The sequence below is a fragment of the Saccopteryx leptura genome, chromosome 9, assembly GCF_036850995.1.
Source record: "Saccopteryx leptura isolate mSacLep1 chromosome 9, mSacLep1_pri_phased_curated, whole genome shotgun sequence".
NCBI lineage: Eukaryota > Metazoa > Chordata > Mammalia > Chiroptera > Emballonuridae > Saccopteryx > Saccopteryx leptura.
In genome coordinates this window covers 46,150,512-46,164,814 of record NC_089511.1, presented here as the reverse complement: position 1 = coordinate 46,164,814, position 14,303 = coordinate 46,150,512, and the positions used below count along the sequence as shown (strand labels likewise).

The 14,303-nt window shown below is 49.8% G+C and overlaps 1 protein-coding gene across 7 annotated transcripts in view; it reads left to right on the top strand.

Annotated features, from left to right (window-relative positions):
- C9H19orf47 (chromosome 9 C19orf47 homolog) overlaps nucleotides 1-11,307 on the top strand; it is a 33,391-nt gene extending 22,084 nt beyond the window's left edge. For 3 of the 7 annotated variants that reach the window (XM_066348547.1, XM_066348549.1, XM_066348548.1), the window contains 4 exons: nucleotides 2,597-2,734; nucleotides 4,926-5,078; nucleotides 6,854-6,924; nucleotides 8,941-11,306. In XM_066348547.1, coding sequence (XP_066204644.1) covers nucleotides 2,597-2,734; nucleotides 4,926-5,078; nucleotides 6,854-6,924; nucleotides 8,941-9,432 — 854 coding nt within the window. In that variant the 3' untranslated portion in view covers nucleotides 9,433-11,306. Of the gene's footprint in view, nucleotides 1-2,596; nucleotides 2,735-4,925; nucleotides 5,079-6,853; nucleotides 6,925-8,940 lie in introns of all 7 variants that reach the window. The other 4 variants (XM_066348550.1, XM_066348552.1, XM_066348553.1 and 1 more) reach the window with 4 other exon arrangements.
- Nucleotides 11,308-14,303: the final 2,996 nt, after the last annotated feature.

Here is a 14,303-nt window from a genome sequence, read left to right as displayed (position 1 = left end):
GTCAAAGAGAACCTGTTGATGACAAACTTGCAACATACCCTCGCCCCCAGGTTAGTAATTTGACTGGACTCTGCCACTCAGGGTCAGCTAATACATCCTGGTACAACATGCTCGGCTGGTATAAAATGCCTCTCGGCTGCAGTGAGTCCAGATGAGGAAATGTTCAAAAAATTAAGAGTAAAAAGAGTCTTATACTACTGTTCTTGTGGGTTGAATGTCTCATCCTGACTCTCCCTTTGTTGTTTGTGTAATTGGGGCTTAAGAAGGCTATTGACTCCTTCTGTAACACCTGTAAGTTTGGGTGAATTCCTCAAACTTCTGAGGCCTTTAAGAATGTCCTAGTATTCTTTTAATTTTCCTTTAAGGACAATCCTTTTTCTAAAATCCTTCATTTCTCTCTTTTTCTTTTTTTTATCTTATTACATTTATCTACTTTTTTTTTAGTTCTTTCTCTTTTTTTTCTCTCTGCACAAACTTTCTGCAACTTACACAAACCTTCTGAAACTTTCATAAACTTTCTTATCTATTCAGAAATAACTAGCTTTTAGAACTTATTACTTTCTTCTTTTCCTTCCAAAAGTACCTCCGTGCCTTATACCTTTTATTATTAAAACCATACGATTTCTTTCTAATTAATCAAAATTCTCAACTTGTAAAAACCTTAACTTTCAGTGACAACTAAGTCAGTAATTAGCAATTTTAGGTTGATACTTTTATGAACATATTTCATGACCTTTAGAAACAGGTTCTTTCATTGGCAAACAAACATATTTTAGAAGACATAACAGCAATAACAGGAACCTTTTGTAAACCTAGGGAAAACAAACATAATGTTTTGTTAAGAACTTTAAAAGACATTAATTAAATTTAAACTGGTAGTAATATCAAGTGCTTTTCTAGACCACCTCGTTAAAAAAATTTGGCATAACTTTATATTTTACAGTATCATGAATAATTGCAGAGAAGACAAGACTGTATTTGTCCTTGGCAGCCTTCCAGAATGACTGAAAAGAAGGGAGGGGATGGGCTACTGAGCTGCTTGGATTTTAAAAGTATCCCTCCCCCCCTTTTTTTTCCTCTTTACATTGAGGTCCTGAAATGATCCTTCCCATTTTTATAGACTACCTTGAGTTTAAAGACACCCTAGACCCAAACCTAACATTACAGCCTTTTGTTTTTCAAGAAGAAGGGGTGAAGGTCTCATCTTCTGTAGCTACTTCCTGCTGGTTAGGGTTGGTGAAATATCTAGGAGGAGGGGCTGGTGTGAGCTTAGGGCTAGGTGGTGAGAACAGTTTTACAAGCCCTTTCCAATCCCAAGGGGTCATTTCATATTACATCTCAATTGCTTCAACCATCCCCTTGGTAAAAGTGCTTCCCAATCTTCTAAGTCTAAACAACCCTCCTTTGGATACCAAGGATTGTGAACGAGAGAGCAGTTAAATTCCTATACGACACCCTGCAGCTCTGAGGAGTCCCTGTAGCTGTAATTTATTTATTTATTTATTTATTTTTTGTATTTTTCTGAAGCTGGAAACGGGGAGAGACAGTCAGACAAACTCCCGCATGCGCCCAACCGGGATCCACCCGGCACGTCCACCAGGGGCGAGGCTCTGCCCACCAGGGGGCGATGCTCTGCCCCTCTGGGGCGTCGCTCTGCCACGACCAGATCCACTCTAGCGCCTGGGGCAGAGGCCAAGGAGCCATCCCCAGCGCCCGGGCCATCTTTGCTCCAATAGAGCCTTGGCTGTGGGAGGGGAAGAGAGAGACGGAGAGGAAGGAGGGGTTGGGGGTGGAGAAGCAAATGGGCGCTTCTCATATGTGCCCTGGCCGGGAATCGAACCCGGGTCCCCCACATGCCAGGCGACGCTCTACCACTGAGCCAACCGGCCAGGGCTGTAGCTGTAATTTATGACTGCGGCTCAGGGGAAAGGGAATTCCCTGTGATGAAGGAGAGATGAAGGGAAAGGGAAATCCCCTGGCCTGATCCCTAAAAATGACCTCTCAGCAAGCATTCAAAGGCTGTTCCCCTACTACTTGTGTCCCTTACCAAATGGATGAGCAGACGTCCTTTTCCTTTGTCAGGCTTTGGGAGGTTGTTTCGTCTGGTTCCTCACATGGGGTGCCACTTGTCACTGTGACAATGAACAACTCAAAGTAGCAAACCTTATGTTTGGTTCCAAATCCTCACATGGGCACCACTTGTCGTGCCGACAATGAACTACTGGGAGACCAGATGAAGTGCTCCGAGGGGTTGAGGGGAGGCAACAGCCCAGACAGCAGACTGAAGGACTGAAGCCCCATCCCCAGCCTTACTCAGATATTTATTAGCCGGTACAAATAACTCAAGGAAGCAGACGGCAGAAGTTTTCAGAGATGAACTAAAGAACAAGGAACATGTTGACTTCTAATCTCTGTTCAGAGAGCCTAAACACTTTTTGTTACTGAATCTTATCCTACTGTTTTGCTGTTTCCAGTATGGGTTAGAGAGGCTCCTGGACTCTCATCCACTTGGGTTTTGCTCTAGGGTGCTTTGCTGTCTCTAATTGTTGTCCTAATTCTACATATTTTTATAACATATTCTTACACCTCCTCACAGCTGCCTCCCGAATGATCACCAACAGCCTGAACCGCGACTCCCCACCTGGCACTCCCCCTAGGCGGCCAGATACCAGCACCTCTAAGATTTCCGTCACAGTGTCTAACAAGATGGCAGCAAAGAGTGCCAAGGCCACTGGTGAGGGGACTTGGGCCGGTGGCGGGAGGAGCTAGAGGTGAATGTGGGTTGGCAGATGATATTTGGGGAGCATGTTCCCAACATTGCAAGAGCTTTGAAGGCCACCAGGTGTTCAAAGTGTTCAGACTTGGGTCAAGTCACTGCACCTCTGTGGACCGTGCTTTTCATGTCTATAGAATGAGGCTGGTAGTACCCTACCCAGAGGACAGTCAGGAGCATTGGAGATGGTGTATTTAAGCACAGGTGCATTGTGATTCTCACTCAGTTATTCAGTCTTGTTAATTTTATTTTATTGTGGTAAGAACACTTAACATGAGATCTATCCTCTTAACAAAGTTTTAAATGCACACAACAGTATTGTTGATTCCACATGGTTCAGTCTTTTTTTTTTTTCCTTAGTGAGGGGGGGGGCAGAGATAGACTCCTGTATGTGTACTGATGGGGATCCACCTGGCAAGCCCACTAGGGGGCGATGCTCTGCCTTTCTGGGGCATTGCTCCATTGCTTAGCAACTGAGCTCTGCTTAGCACCTGAATTGTGGCCATGGACCCATCTTCAGCACCCAGGGCCAACTTGCTCCATTTGAGCCATGGCTGCAGGAAGGGAAGAAAGAGAGAAATGAGAGGGGGGAATGGGTGGAGAAGCAGATGGGTGCTTCTTCTGTGTGCCCTGACTGGGAATCAAACCCAGGACATCTATATGTGGGGCTGATGCTCTACTGTTGAGCCAACTGGCCAGGATCAGTTCAGTCTTTTTTTTTTTTTTGATGGGGGGGGTGGTAGGGATAGACAGACAGGAACGGAGAGAGATGAGAAGCATCAATCATCAGTTTTTCATTGCGACACCTTAGTTGTTCATTGATTGCTTTCTCATATGTGCCTTGACCGCGGGCCTTCAGCAGACCGAGTAACCCCTTGCTCGAGCCAGCGACCTTGGGTCCAAGCTGGTGAGCTTTTTTTTTGCTCAAGCCAGATAAGCCCGCGCTCAAGCTGACGAGCTCGGGGTCTCGAACCTGGGTCCTTCCGCATCCCAGTCCGACGCTCTATCCCAGGGGTCCCCAAACTATGGCCCGCGGGCCACATGCGGCCCCCTGAGGCCATTTATCTGGCCCCCGCCGCACTTCCGGAAGGGGCACCTCTTTCACTGGTGGTCAGTGAGAGGAGTACAGTTTGTGGTGGCGCTGCAAAGCGCAGCGTCACTCACATACAGTACTACTTCTGGTATACTGACGGGATGCATGCGTCAGGGCTTCGGAAGCACGTCATATCACTTGTTACGGCTAGCAGTGACAAATATGGAACCAGACACTGACCATCTCATTAGCCAAAAGCAGGCCCATAGTTCCCATTGAAATACTGGTCAGTTTGTTGATTTAAATTTACTTGTTCTTTATTTTAAATATTGTATTTGTTCCCGTTTTGTTTTTTTACTTTAAAATAAGATAGGTGCAGTGTGCATAGGGATTTGTTTATAGGTTTTTTTTATAGTCCGGCCCTCCAACGGTCTGAGGGACAGTGAACTGGCCCCCTGTGTAAAAAGTTTGGGGACCCCTGCTCTATCCACTGCACCACCGCCTGGTCAGGCAGTTCAGTCTTTTTTAACAGATGTTCACTGAGCCCTGCGCTGGTGCCTGGCCCTGTGCTTGATGTATGGGGTCAAAGATAAAGAAGCTACTGTTTCCCTTCAGCAACCAGAGGGATCATTTAGAACCCTCAACCTGATCCTTTCACATCCTTTTCTAGAACTTTCCAGGGCTCCCCGTTAGTCCAGTAATAAATCCAGTCCTAATGTGGATTCATCTCTCATGTCTCCCCCTTGCTTACTGCCTCAGGTTCCCTCCCGGCTCCTTTTCCTGTGGGCTCTGCCCTTCCTCTGCAGGCTCTTCTGTGGTCAGCCTCTGCTCCTCTCTGGGTCTCAGCTTGGAAGCTGGGAATGGGACTCTGGCCTCAGGCTTCCTAACCGGTTCTCTCTTACCACTTTCCTGCCTTTGTTGGACCCACCCTACAACAATGAGTTTCTTGGTGGTTCAGGGTCCGTGGTGATGGGGGTGATTGAGAAGAAAATGGATTCCAGTCATGTGAACTCATGGAGATAAAGGGCACATGTGTGCCCTTTGCAGGGCCTCTAGTCCCTGCCCTGGGAGAACATTCCTTACATTTCGGAAGGTGCTCACCCCCACCCTCTCCCCCAGCTGCCCTGGTCCGCGGGGAGGAGGAGGGCCTGGCTGCTCCCACCAAGCGACGCAGAGTCACTGCTGAGATGGAGGGGAAATACATCATTAACATGCCCAAAGGCACCACCCCCCGGACCCGCAAGATCCTCGAGCAGCAGCAGACGGCAAAAGGTACTGGCCTGGCAAGGATGTGCTTTGGCACAGAGACTGTCTTTCCCTTTTAGTTGTATCCCCCTGGCATTGGCCAGGAAGCAGGCTCTAATGGGAACCAGGGGGCCTTGGACCAAGAGGACAGTGATGGTAGCCATAGAGGAGGGGATAGGTCACCATCTCTACCCTCTTGTCCTGAGGTTAGTGTTATAGGCCTGCTCATCCCTCTGCTGGCACTCTTCCCCAGGACGCAGGGGCATAGATTTGGTGATGGCCTGCCTGTAAATTGTGTGACCATGCTTGGTTAAGGGCATGTGCCCAAAAACGTGGGAACTGTCATTATGAGCTGGAGGAGTCTTGTTGAGTTTCAGTCCTGGGTCTAGGGCTGGGGTTTATATCTGGTGGTATGGAGATGGCGCTCCTTAGACTCTTAGAATATAGTGTATGCTCTTATGGAAGAACATTCAGATGATGCAGAAGCATATGCAACAAAACAAACTCCCCTCCCTCCCATTTCTCACGCCTGTTGTGAACCTTCCCAGACTAGCGTCCATGAACTTCTTTGCATCTATATATATGTCTATACATATATAGGTGTGTTTTATTATGTTTATTTTTTATTGATTTTAGAGAGAGGAAGGGAGAGAGGGAGAGAGAGACAGGAACATCAAATCTGCTCCTGTACATGCCCTGACTGGGGATCAAACCAGCAACCTCCGTGTTCCGGGATGATGCTCCAACCAACTGAGCTATCTGGCCAGGGCTATAGGCAGTTTTTAAGCATATAAAATTACCCCGTAGGTATTATTTGCTAACTCTTGTTGAGATCTTTTCACATTAGTACATGCACATCTACAGTCAGCCTTTGTATCCATGGATTTCTCATCTGCGGAATCAACAGACTGCTGATTGAAAATATTCAGGGAAAAGATATCCTGGAAATTTCCCAAAAGCAAAACTTGAATTTGCCATGAGCTGAGCGTTACATATGAATGAAGTGATGAGTAAGCTTTAACCTCTATGGAAATACAGATTATATGCAAACACTGTGCCATTTTATATAAGGAAATTGAGCTTCGTGGAGTTTGGTATCCATAGGGGTCCTGGAACCAATCCCCCTCAGATACTGAGGGATGGCTGTACTCATTCTATTAATGGTTGTTTAATATTTCCACAGTATTTATATATCATAATATCAAGCATTCTGTTGGTGGCTATTTTTTTTTTAAGTGAGAGGAGGGAAGATAGTGAGACAGACTCCCCGCACGTGCCCTGACAGGGATCCACCTGGCAATCCCTGTCTGGGGCTGATGCTCCAATCAATTGATCTATTTTTAACACCTGAGGCTGACATACTCAGACCAACTAAGTGCCTGGGACCTATGCTTGAACCAGTCAAGCCACTGGTTATGTAGGTTGTTATTTAGGGAGAGGACTTATTACTATTCGTCAGCTTCTGTCAGAAGCCCATGACCCCCAAAAAGTGAAAGGCACGAGTAGTGATTAAGAAGTCTCCTGCACACACTGTGAACTGTTACTAGGTACAGGGAACATGTGTTAGTTTTAGTTGATTCTTCCCATATTTGACAGTAGCCAGAAGGGTGTGGGTTTCAGTCGTATCCAGCAAGTGCAGACACAGAACCTGGCTGGGCCCAGTCTGTGCCTGCTTGTACCATGGCTGCCTGAGGTCTGGGCTGCCAGGTCGTCCACGCCCTCGTCTGTCCAGTGCTCAGCCTGGTCTGGGCCCACAGGGGCCACTCAGCAGGTGCTGACTGATGGCCTCACTTCCCTCCCAGGTCTCCACAGGACGTCTGTGTTTGACCGCCTCGGCGCTGAGACCAAGGCAGATACAACAACGGGGAATAAAGTGAGTTGGAGATCGGGGAGCCACTTAGGGCTCCCCGGGTGTTTTCCCTGGGTGTTGTTCCTGACACTTGCTACGTCTTGCCCCTCGCATACCCTGCGACCACCTCACCTTTCCAGCCTCTGTTCCCTTCTTTGCACTGGTGGTTTCCCTGTCTGTCTTCTGCCTCGAACTTTCCCAATGACCAGCCCCAGGGTCTGGCTGACTCCTGGATGCCACCCTTGGACCCCTCCCACCACCATGTCCCAAACCAGCCTCAACATCACCCCCCAAAGCAAGTCCTGTCCTGTCTGTCTCAGGGATGCCCCACCTCCCTCATTCTAGGCAGTCACCAGTCTGATGGCACCATCTGTCTTGCCTGCTCTGCCACCTCTCCTTGTCTTTTTTTTTTTTTTAAGTGAGAGGAGGTGAGAGAGATAACTCCTGCATGTGCCCCGACCGGGATCCACCCGCAACCTCCGTCTGGGGCCGGTGCTCTAATCAGTCGAGCCATCCTCAGTGCCTAAGGCCAATGCTCGGACAAACTGAGTCACTGGCTGTGAGAGGAGAGGAGAGAGAGAAGGGGAAGAGAGCGGGGAAGAGAAGCAGATGGTTGCTTCTCCTGTGTGCCCGGACTTGGTATCGAACCTGGGACGTCTGCATGCTGGGCTGACGCTTTATCACTGAGCCAACCAACCAGGACCCACCTATTCCTGTCTTGATAGGGCAGTGGTCTCCTAGCTGGTCTCTGCATAGCTGCTGTGAACCCCTCAGTCCTTCTCCCACAGCAGCAGGTTGTGCCACCCCCTGGACAGGCCACCTGTTCCCTCACCACAAGGTTTTCACAGTGCTCTGGATGAAGCCTGCTCTTCTTGCCTTGGCCGGCAGTCCCGCAGGCCCCCGGCATGGTGTATGGTTAGGAGCACCGAGCCTGGGCCTGTTGTCCAGCATGAGTCCAGCTCTGCCACCTCCTGGCTGCATGGCCTTGCCCAAGTCAGTTATGCCCTTCCTCCCTTGGTTCTCTGATCTGTGTAGGTGACTACACAGTCAGCCTGGCCTGGATCCATAGGGGCCACTCAGCAGGTGCTTAGACTATAGGGACTAAACTGACTGAGGTGGTTTCCTCACCTCATTGGGTGATTGTGAAGATTAAGTGAGATATGCCTGGGACGTGGTAAACACCCTTTAAATGTCACCTTTTATTAACTATGGTGAGCTCCCCAGCTGCATTTCCTGCCTGCCAGTCCCTCACCCACCGGGCCTTACCCACTCTGGCCTTTTCTCACTTCCTAGAATCTTAGCATGAACATGATAATAACACTCAGGATCATGTGACTTGAAGATGCAGCCATGTCAAGAGCTTGGCACAAAGTGAGTGTTCCAGTGATTATCATTCCTGCCGTAGGGACTCAGCCCACACTTCTGTCACTGTGATTCAGCTGTGAGGGCCTGGCTGACGTGTGTGCTTCTGACAGCTTTCCTGTCCCCTGCTCTCTCCAACACCCCCTTGCCGCCACAGAACGCATTGTTCTTCTAATTAGACCATTACTCTGTCCTGTCCAATGGCAGGTCTGTCTTCTCCTCTGGACTGTGAGCCCCCTAAGGGCAGGGCCAGGCCTGTCTTGGTCACCACTGTGTCCCCTGCACCACCCAGCACAGGGTCAGGTACAGAACTGGGACTCAGAAAATACCTGTTGCCTGATGACCAAATTTGTCTTTTCTCTCCTTTCACCTGTAAATCTTAGCTGATGGTCTTACATCTTTACAGCACATGCTTTCTCCCCTTCTTACTAAACCCACTTCCAGTCAACTCTAATCTCATCTCAGATGTCCCTTCTCCCGGGAGCCTTCCTGAGCTTCCCGCAGGACAGAAGCCTCCTCTGGGCCCCCCAGCCCCCTGGCCTTTCCCTGCCATGGCTCTTGCCGTTATCTGGGTTTTCTCCTAACTGTGATCTGCATGAGTCCAGCACACGGGGCAGCTGTCCGTGAACACATGTTGATGAGTAGGTTACTCACTCGTCCTGTCTCTGACCTCTACAGCCCACGGGAGTCTTCAGCCGCCTGGGGGCTACCCCAGGGATGGACGAGGATCTGGCTTGGGACAGTGATAATGACAGCAGCAGCTCCGTCTTACAGTATGCTGGGGTTCTGAAGAAGCTAGGCCGGGGCCCAAACAAGGCCAGTCCCCAGCCGGCACTGCCTGTCAAAGCCAAGGCCACAAGCTCAGCGACCGCGGCCAACACCCCAGCACTGCGGCACCTGGCTCTTTGTTCTCACACAAGACTCGAGAGGAAGCCAGAGCCCCTGTCTAAAGTCAGCATCATCAAGAGACTGGGCAAGGCCGCCCTTGTGCCCGAGGCCCAGGACAGCCAGGTCACGAGCACCAAGAGTAAGTCCTCAGCCGAGGTCAAGGTCACCATTAAAAGGACTGTGGGTCCCCGGGGGAGCGGCTCCAGTGAGGGCCTGGGTGCCCAGATGGACCATGCAGGCACTGTGAGCGTATTCAAAAGACTGGGCCGCAGGACCTTCTAGCCCCCGGCCGGGGCACAGGCCCCTCTCCAAGCTCTTGGCTCCATCAGTCTTCAGCAGGGGCACGCCACCCCTTCTGGGTGGCACTGCTGGTCTCCCTCAGGCGTTCAGGCCAGGCCCGAGCTTTGTGGGGATACATCCCGTTTTACTGAGTCTGAGATGGTCTTGGTGCCTGGCCTTGCCACTCTGGGACTCTCCCTTCTCTCATGTCCTCTGTTCTGTCCTCTGACTGTGGCCTTGGCAGGGCCCCCTTTTCTACCTCTCCCAAGTGCCAAGTGCCCTTTTCCTCTCCTGCGTCTCACTCCATCCCTCTCAGCAGCAGCCGCTGCCTCACACCGCCGCTCCTCGGCCTCCTGGTCCCCCTGAGTGGTTGTCCATGGAAGGGTCTCCCTTACCCTCCACCCTACCCTTCCTGATGTTCTCCCCTCCCTCTCTGCCCCAGTCCCAGCTTTTACTGCTTTAACTTCTCTGCCTCTCCCTCTTTTCACTCTGTTCATTTCTCTTCTGTTTTCTGTCCCTGTGGCAAGGCCCGACTGTCCGCTGCGTCTTGCCTGACCCTCCTGCATCTGCGGCCTCCCAGCGGCCCCCTCGTCGACAGTGGCGTCGAGCCTGTAGAGACTGTTAGCAGCCCTCACTCCCAGGCTGGAGGGACCTCCCCAGACCCTGGGCTGCACTCGGGCACTTCCGTCTTCCTGCCCTGGGCATCTTTTCCTCTGAAAGGCCATGGTGGGTGGTGGGCAAGGGGCACTGGGAACGGAGGTCAGTGCCAAGAGAGAAGAAAACAGCTGCTTTAATATATTTTTGTGACTTTCAAATGTTGCTCTTCCCTCCTTCAAGGTGAGTCACAGGGTTGATTTTACACAAAGCACAATGTGATTGGGGTGTGGGGGGGCAATGTAGGGTGGGCCCTGCCTCTGAAGTTCAGGCTCCCTGCACACATGGGGGCTGGCTCTGCTGCAGGCCCCAAGTCCACGGGAGTGCTGGTCAGAGTCACCATTCAGTTGAGCCTGCTCCTCCCCTCAACAAACTGCCTCAGTTCCGTCAGTCTGCCCTCTCCCTTTCTAGTTACCACCTGTTTCTGTCACTCTACCTATTGGCAGCTTTCCAAATAGCAGGCTCCATTTGGAGGCGAGGGGTTCCCATGGATTTGATTTTCACCTGTTTGCTGCTACACAGTCCCTAATCTGTGCCAGGCCTGTTTGGGGAGCGAGGACCCCTCCGTGAACAAGGCAGACAAGCCCCATGAGGCTGATCACTCCAGCCAGGAAGTTGGGTGGAGAAGTGACCACGCTGTCCAAGGGATTGAGGGATGAGTGAAAGTGATCAGGGGTTTTTTAGATATTGGGGTAAGAAGGCCTTTTGGGGGCGGTGACAGGTGTGCCGAGCCAGGAATGAGAGACAGCAGCTCTGTGAAGTTCAGGCAGAGAAACGGCGGGCAGAGGCCTGATGTGGGACAAGGAACGGAGCAGGCCAGTGTGCCCGATGAGGAGTGAGGACCTGCCCTCTAGCAGGTGGGCATGAGTGGGCCAGGAGCACATGAGCTGTGGCTCTGTGACCCACGGTGGGGAATGTGGACATATCCCCAGGGCACTGAGGAGTCTGGGAGGGTCTGAAGCAGACAGTAATGATCTGAGTTGCCTTTTCTGAAGATGGCTGTGGCCCTGTGAGGAGGATAGATTGTGGAAGGGTAGGAATGGAGCATGGAGGCAGTAGTGCATAGAGGAAGGAAGGTTGGCCGTGGGGAGGACAGAGTGGGTGGCTGCGGGGGTGCTGTAGAGGGCCAGCAGGGTGCTGAGAGACTGGGAGCCAGGAGGGGAGCATGGGGAGCATGGGTCCCACCTGGACAGGAGACTCGAGCATAGAGGATGGTGCTGTTTATTGGAGCTGGGGGGCCATGGAGGAAGGAGCGGGTGGGGTGGGAGGAGGACACCGGCTTTTACTGTGTTGACTGAGAGGTGAGCAGGCCGCTGGGGCCCAGGGGCCACCTGGGCTGCAGGTCAACAGCCTCAGGAATGCTGAGGGTACTGCTGCGTTCAAAGCCAAGGGTCTGGCTGGAAAGGGCTATAGAGAGAGGAGAGGAACCAGAGGGACTTGGGGCCTTTTTCCCATTTAGAGGACAGATCTGATAAGGAGATGACCAAGGAGTGGTGGGGAGTTTGGAAGGCAATGTAGAGCAGGTGAAGATGTGAGTAGACCTCATCCATTTTTTTTTATTGTGGTAAAAAATACATAACAAAACTTACCATTTTTAAAAGGGTACTGTTCAGTGGTATTAAGTACATTCACATTGTTATATAATCACCACCATCCATCCATCCATTCATCTCCAGACCTGTTTTTGTGTTCCCAAACTGATTATCCATTTATTTTTAGTTTTTTTGTAATGTCATATTTGGAGGCTACTGTGTGTCAGGCAGTGTTACAAGAACTGGGCGTGGGTGTGAAGGGATGGATTGCAGTGTGAGGGACGGGTAGAGAGAGCGGCCATAGACCCGTATCCCGGTGAGGGCCCAGGCTAGACCCTCCTGGAACTGAGCTTGGACCTCAGAAGGACAGTAAATGATAGTGATGTCAAGACTCTAAAGTCCTCCCTTTCATGTCTGGGCCACAAGGAGGCGCTCACACACATATGCATTTCCCTTGTCGTTCTTTAACTCTTCCTTCTCCCCACTAGTAATTTCTTCTGGTTCCACTTCGTGAATAATTTTAGCAACTTCCAGGGTTAATTGGAAGTGTTTCAATTACTAAATTTAAGAGCACATGCCTGACTAGGTGGTGGCGCAGTAGATAGAGCGTCAACCTGGGACACAGAGGACCCAGGTTTGAAACCCTGAGGTTGCCGGCATGAGCATGGGCTCACCAGCTTGAGCATGGGATTGCTGGTTTGAGCATGGGATCATAGACGTGACCCCATGGTCACTGGCTTGAAGCCCAAGGTTACTGGTTTGAGCCCAAGGTCACTAGCTTGAGCAAGGGGTCACTCGCTCTGCTGTAACCCCCAGTCAAAGCACATAATCAGAAAGCAATCAATGAACAACTAAGGTGCCACAACAAAGAATTGATGCTTCTCATCTCTCTCCCTTCCTGTCTGTCTGTCCCTATCTGTCCCTCTCTCTGTCTCTGACATTAAAAAAAGAGCACAGGGTAATTTCTTGATGTGTAGTCAGAACTACAGTGATAGAAACACATATATAGTTCATTTACCATGAAAGACTTGCCTGTGTTGGGTAAGTCATGTCACATTTGCTTTTTACAGAGATTCAGGGGGAAGTAGACTGCCTAAGGCCTCACCCAGCTCACTAATGACAGGACAGGGCTGGACACCAGGGACCTGACCAGAATCCTGGCCCCTTATTCCCTACCCTGTGCTGCCTTAAGTGTAGATTTGAAATAGGGTCCTGTCTGACCTGTGGTGGCGCAGTGGATAAAGCGTCAACCTGGAAACGCTGAGGTTGCCGGTTCAAAACCATGGGCTTGCCTGGTCAAGGCACATATGGGAGTTGATGCTTCCTGCTCCTCCCCCCTTCTCTCTCTCTCTCTCTCTCTCTCTCTCTCTAATGAATAAATAAAATCTGTAAAAAAAATTAAAAAAGTATTTCTGGGGGAAATAGGGTCCTTTTGGAGAGGGGAGAGGTGGTCCTAGAAGAGTGGTTTTGGATTTCCTAGAGTTGTCTATGTTCCTCACCAAATCAACTTGCCCTCAGAAGCATTTGCAGCTCTGGGATGCTATGAGTCTTGAAAGTCGCACCCTATCCTGCTACCCTCTATCGGAGAGATCTGGAGCTGGATGCTTCCTCTGCCTCCAGCCACTCTAGATCCTTGGTGTCCCACCCATTTCATTTGGTGATTGCTCCCAAACCAACAGCTGTGACCCACAGGGGTACATTATTTTTTTCTCTGGTTCTCAAATATTTTTGAGCTTAAATAATACACATATGTGGTTCAAAATGCAAAAGATACTAAAGGCTTTACAGTGAAGTTTCTTCCTGAGTCTCTTGGCCCCTAAGTCCTCTTTTCAGAGACCACCAATGTCACCAATGTTTTTCTTTTAATGTTTATTTTATTGATTTTAGAGAAGAAGGGAGAAAGAGAGACAGGAACATCAATCTGTCCCTGTGTGTGTCCTGATGGGATCGAACTGGCAATCTCTGTGCTTCGGGATGATGCTCTAACCAACTGAGCTATCTGGCCAGGGCACCAATGTCTTGAGTGATATTTCCAGCCAGAGATGTGTATCTGCTGGCACACACACATAAATGCAGAGGACACAAGTGCACACGAACAAACGTGCATATCTTAACAGCCTAATTTACTTAACCAGTCCTTCTGGAAGGGAATTCAAGTTGCTTCCAGTCTCTTGCTGTTACAAGCAATGCTGCAGTGAATAGCCTTGTTCTCATGTGGGGTCCACTGAGTTCTAAATGATACCACTTCAGTGCAAATACTGATACTGGGTTAATAGCAAATCTGAACTGCACTCTCCCCCAAGACTATTGGCATTCTTCAGATGATTTATTTATACAGTTATCACCTCATTCACCAGAGGAATTAAGAGCAGTTGGATTTGTCTAATTGGAAAGTGCGGGAAGAATTGGGGCAGGGGACGCTAAGAGCTAACATTGACTTCTGCCAGGAAGTACTAAAATGCTTTGGTAAGTTGACAGACTCTTTGAATGCTGAGGGCCAGGACATCACCATGAAAGTCAGGATTTCCTATTCTCATTCTATAAACCAGGGATCACCAAACTTTTTACACAGGGGGCCAGTTCACTGTCCCTCAGACTGTTGGAGGGCCAGACTATTAAAAAAAACAACTATGAACAAATCCCTATGCACACTGCACATATCTTATTTTAAAGTAAAAAAAAAAAAGG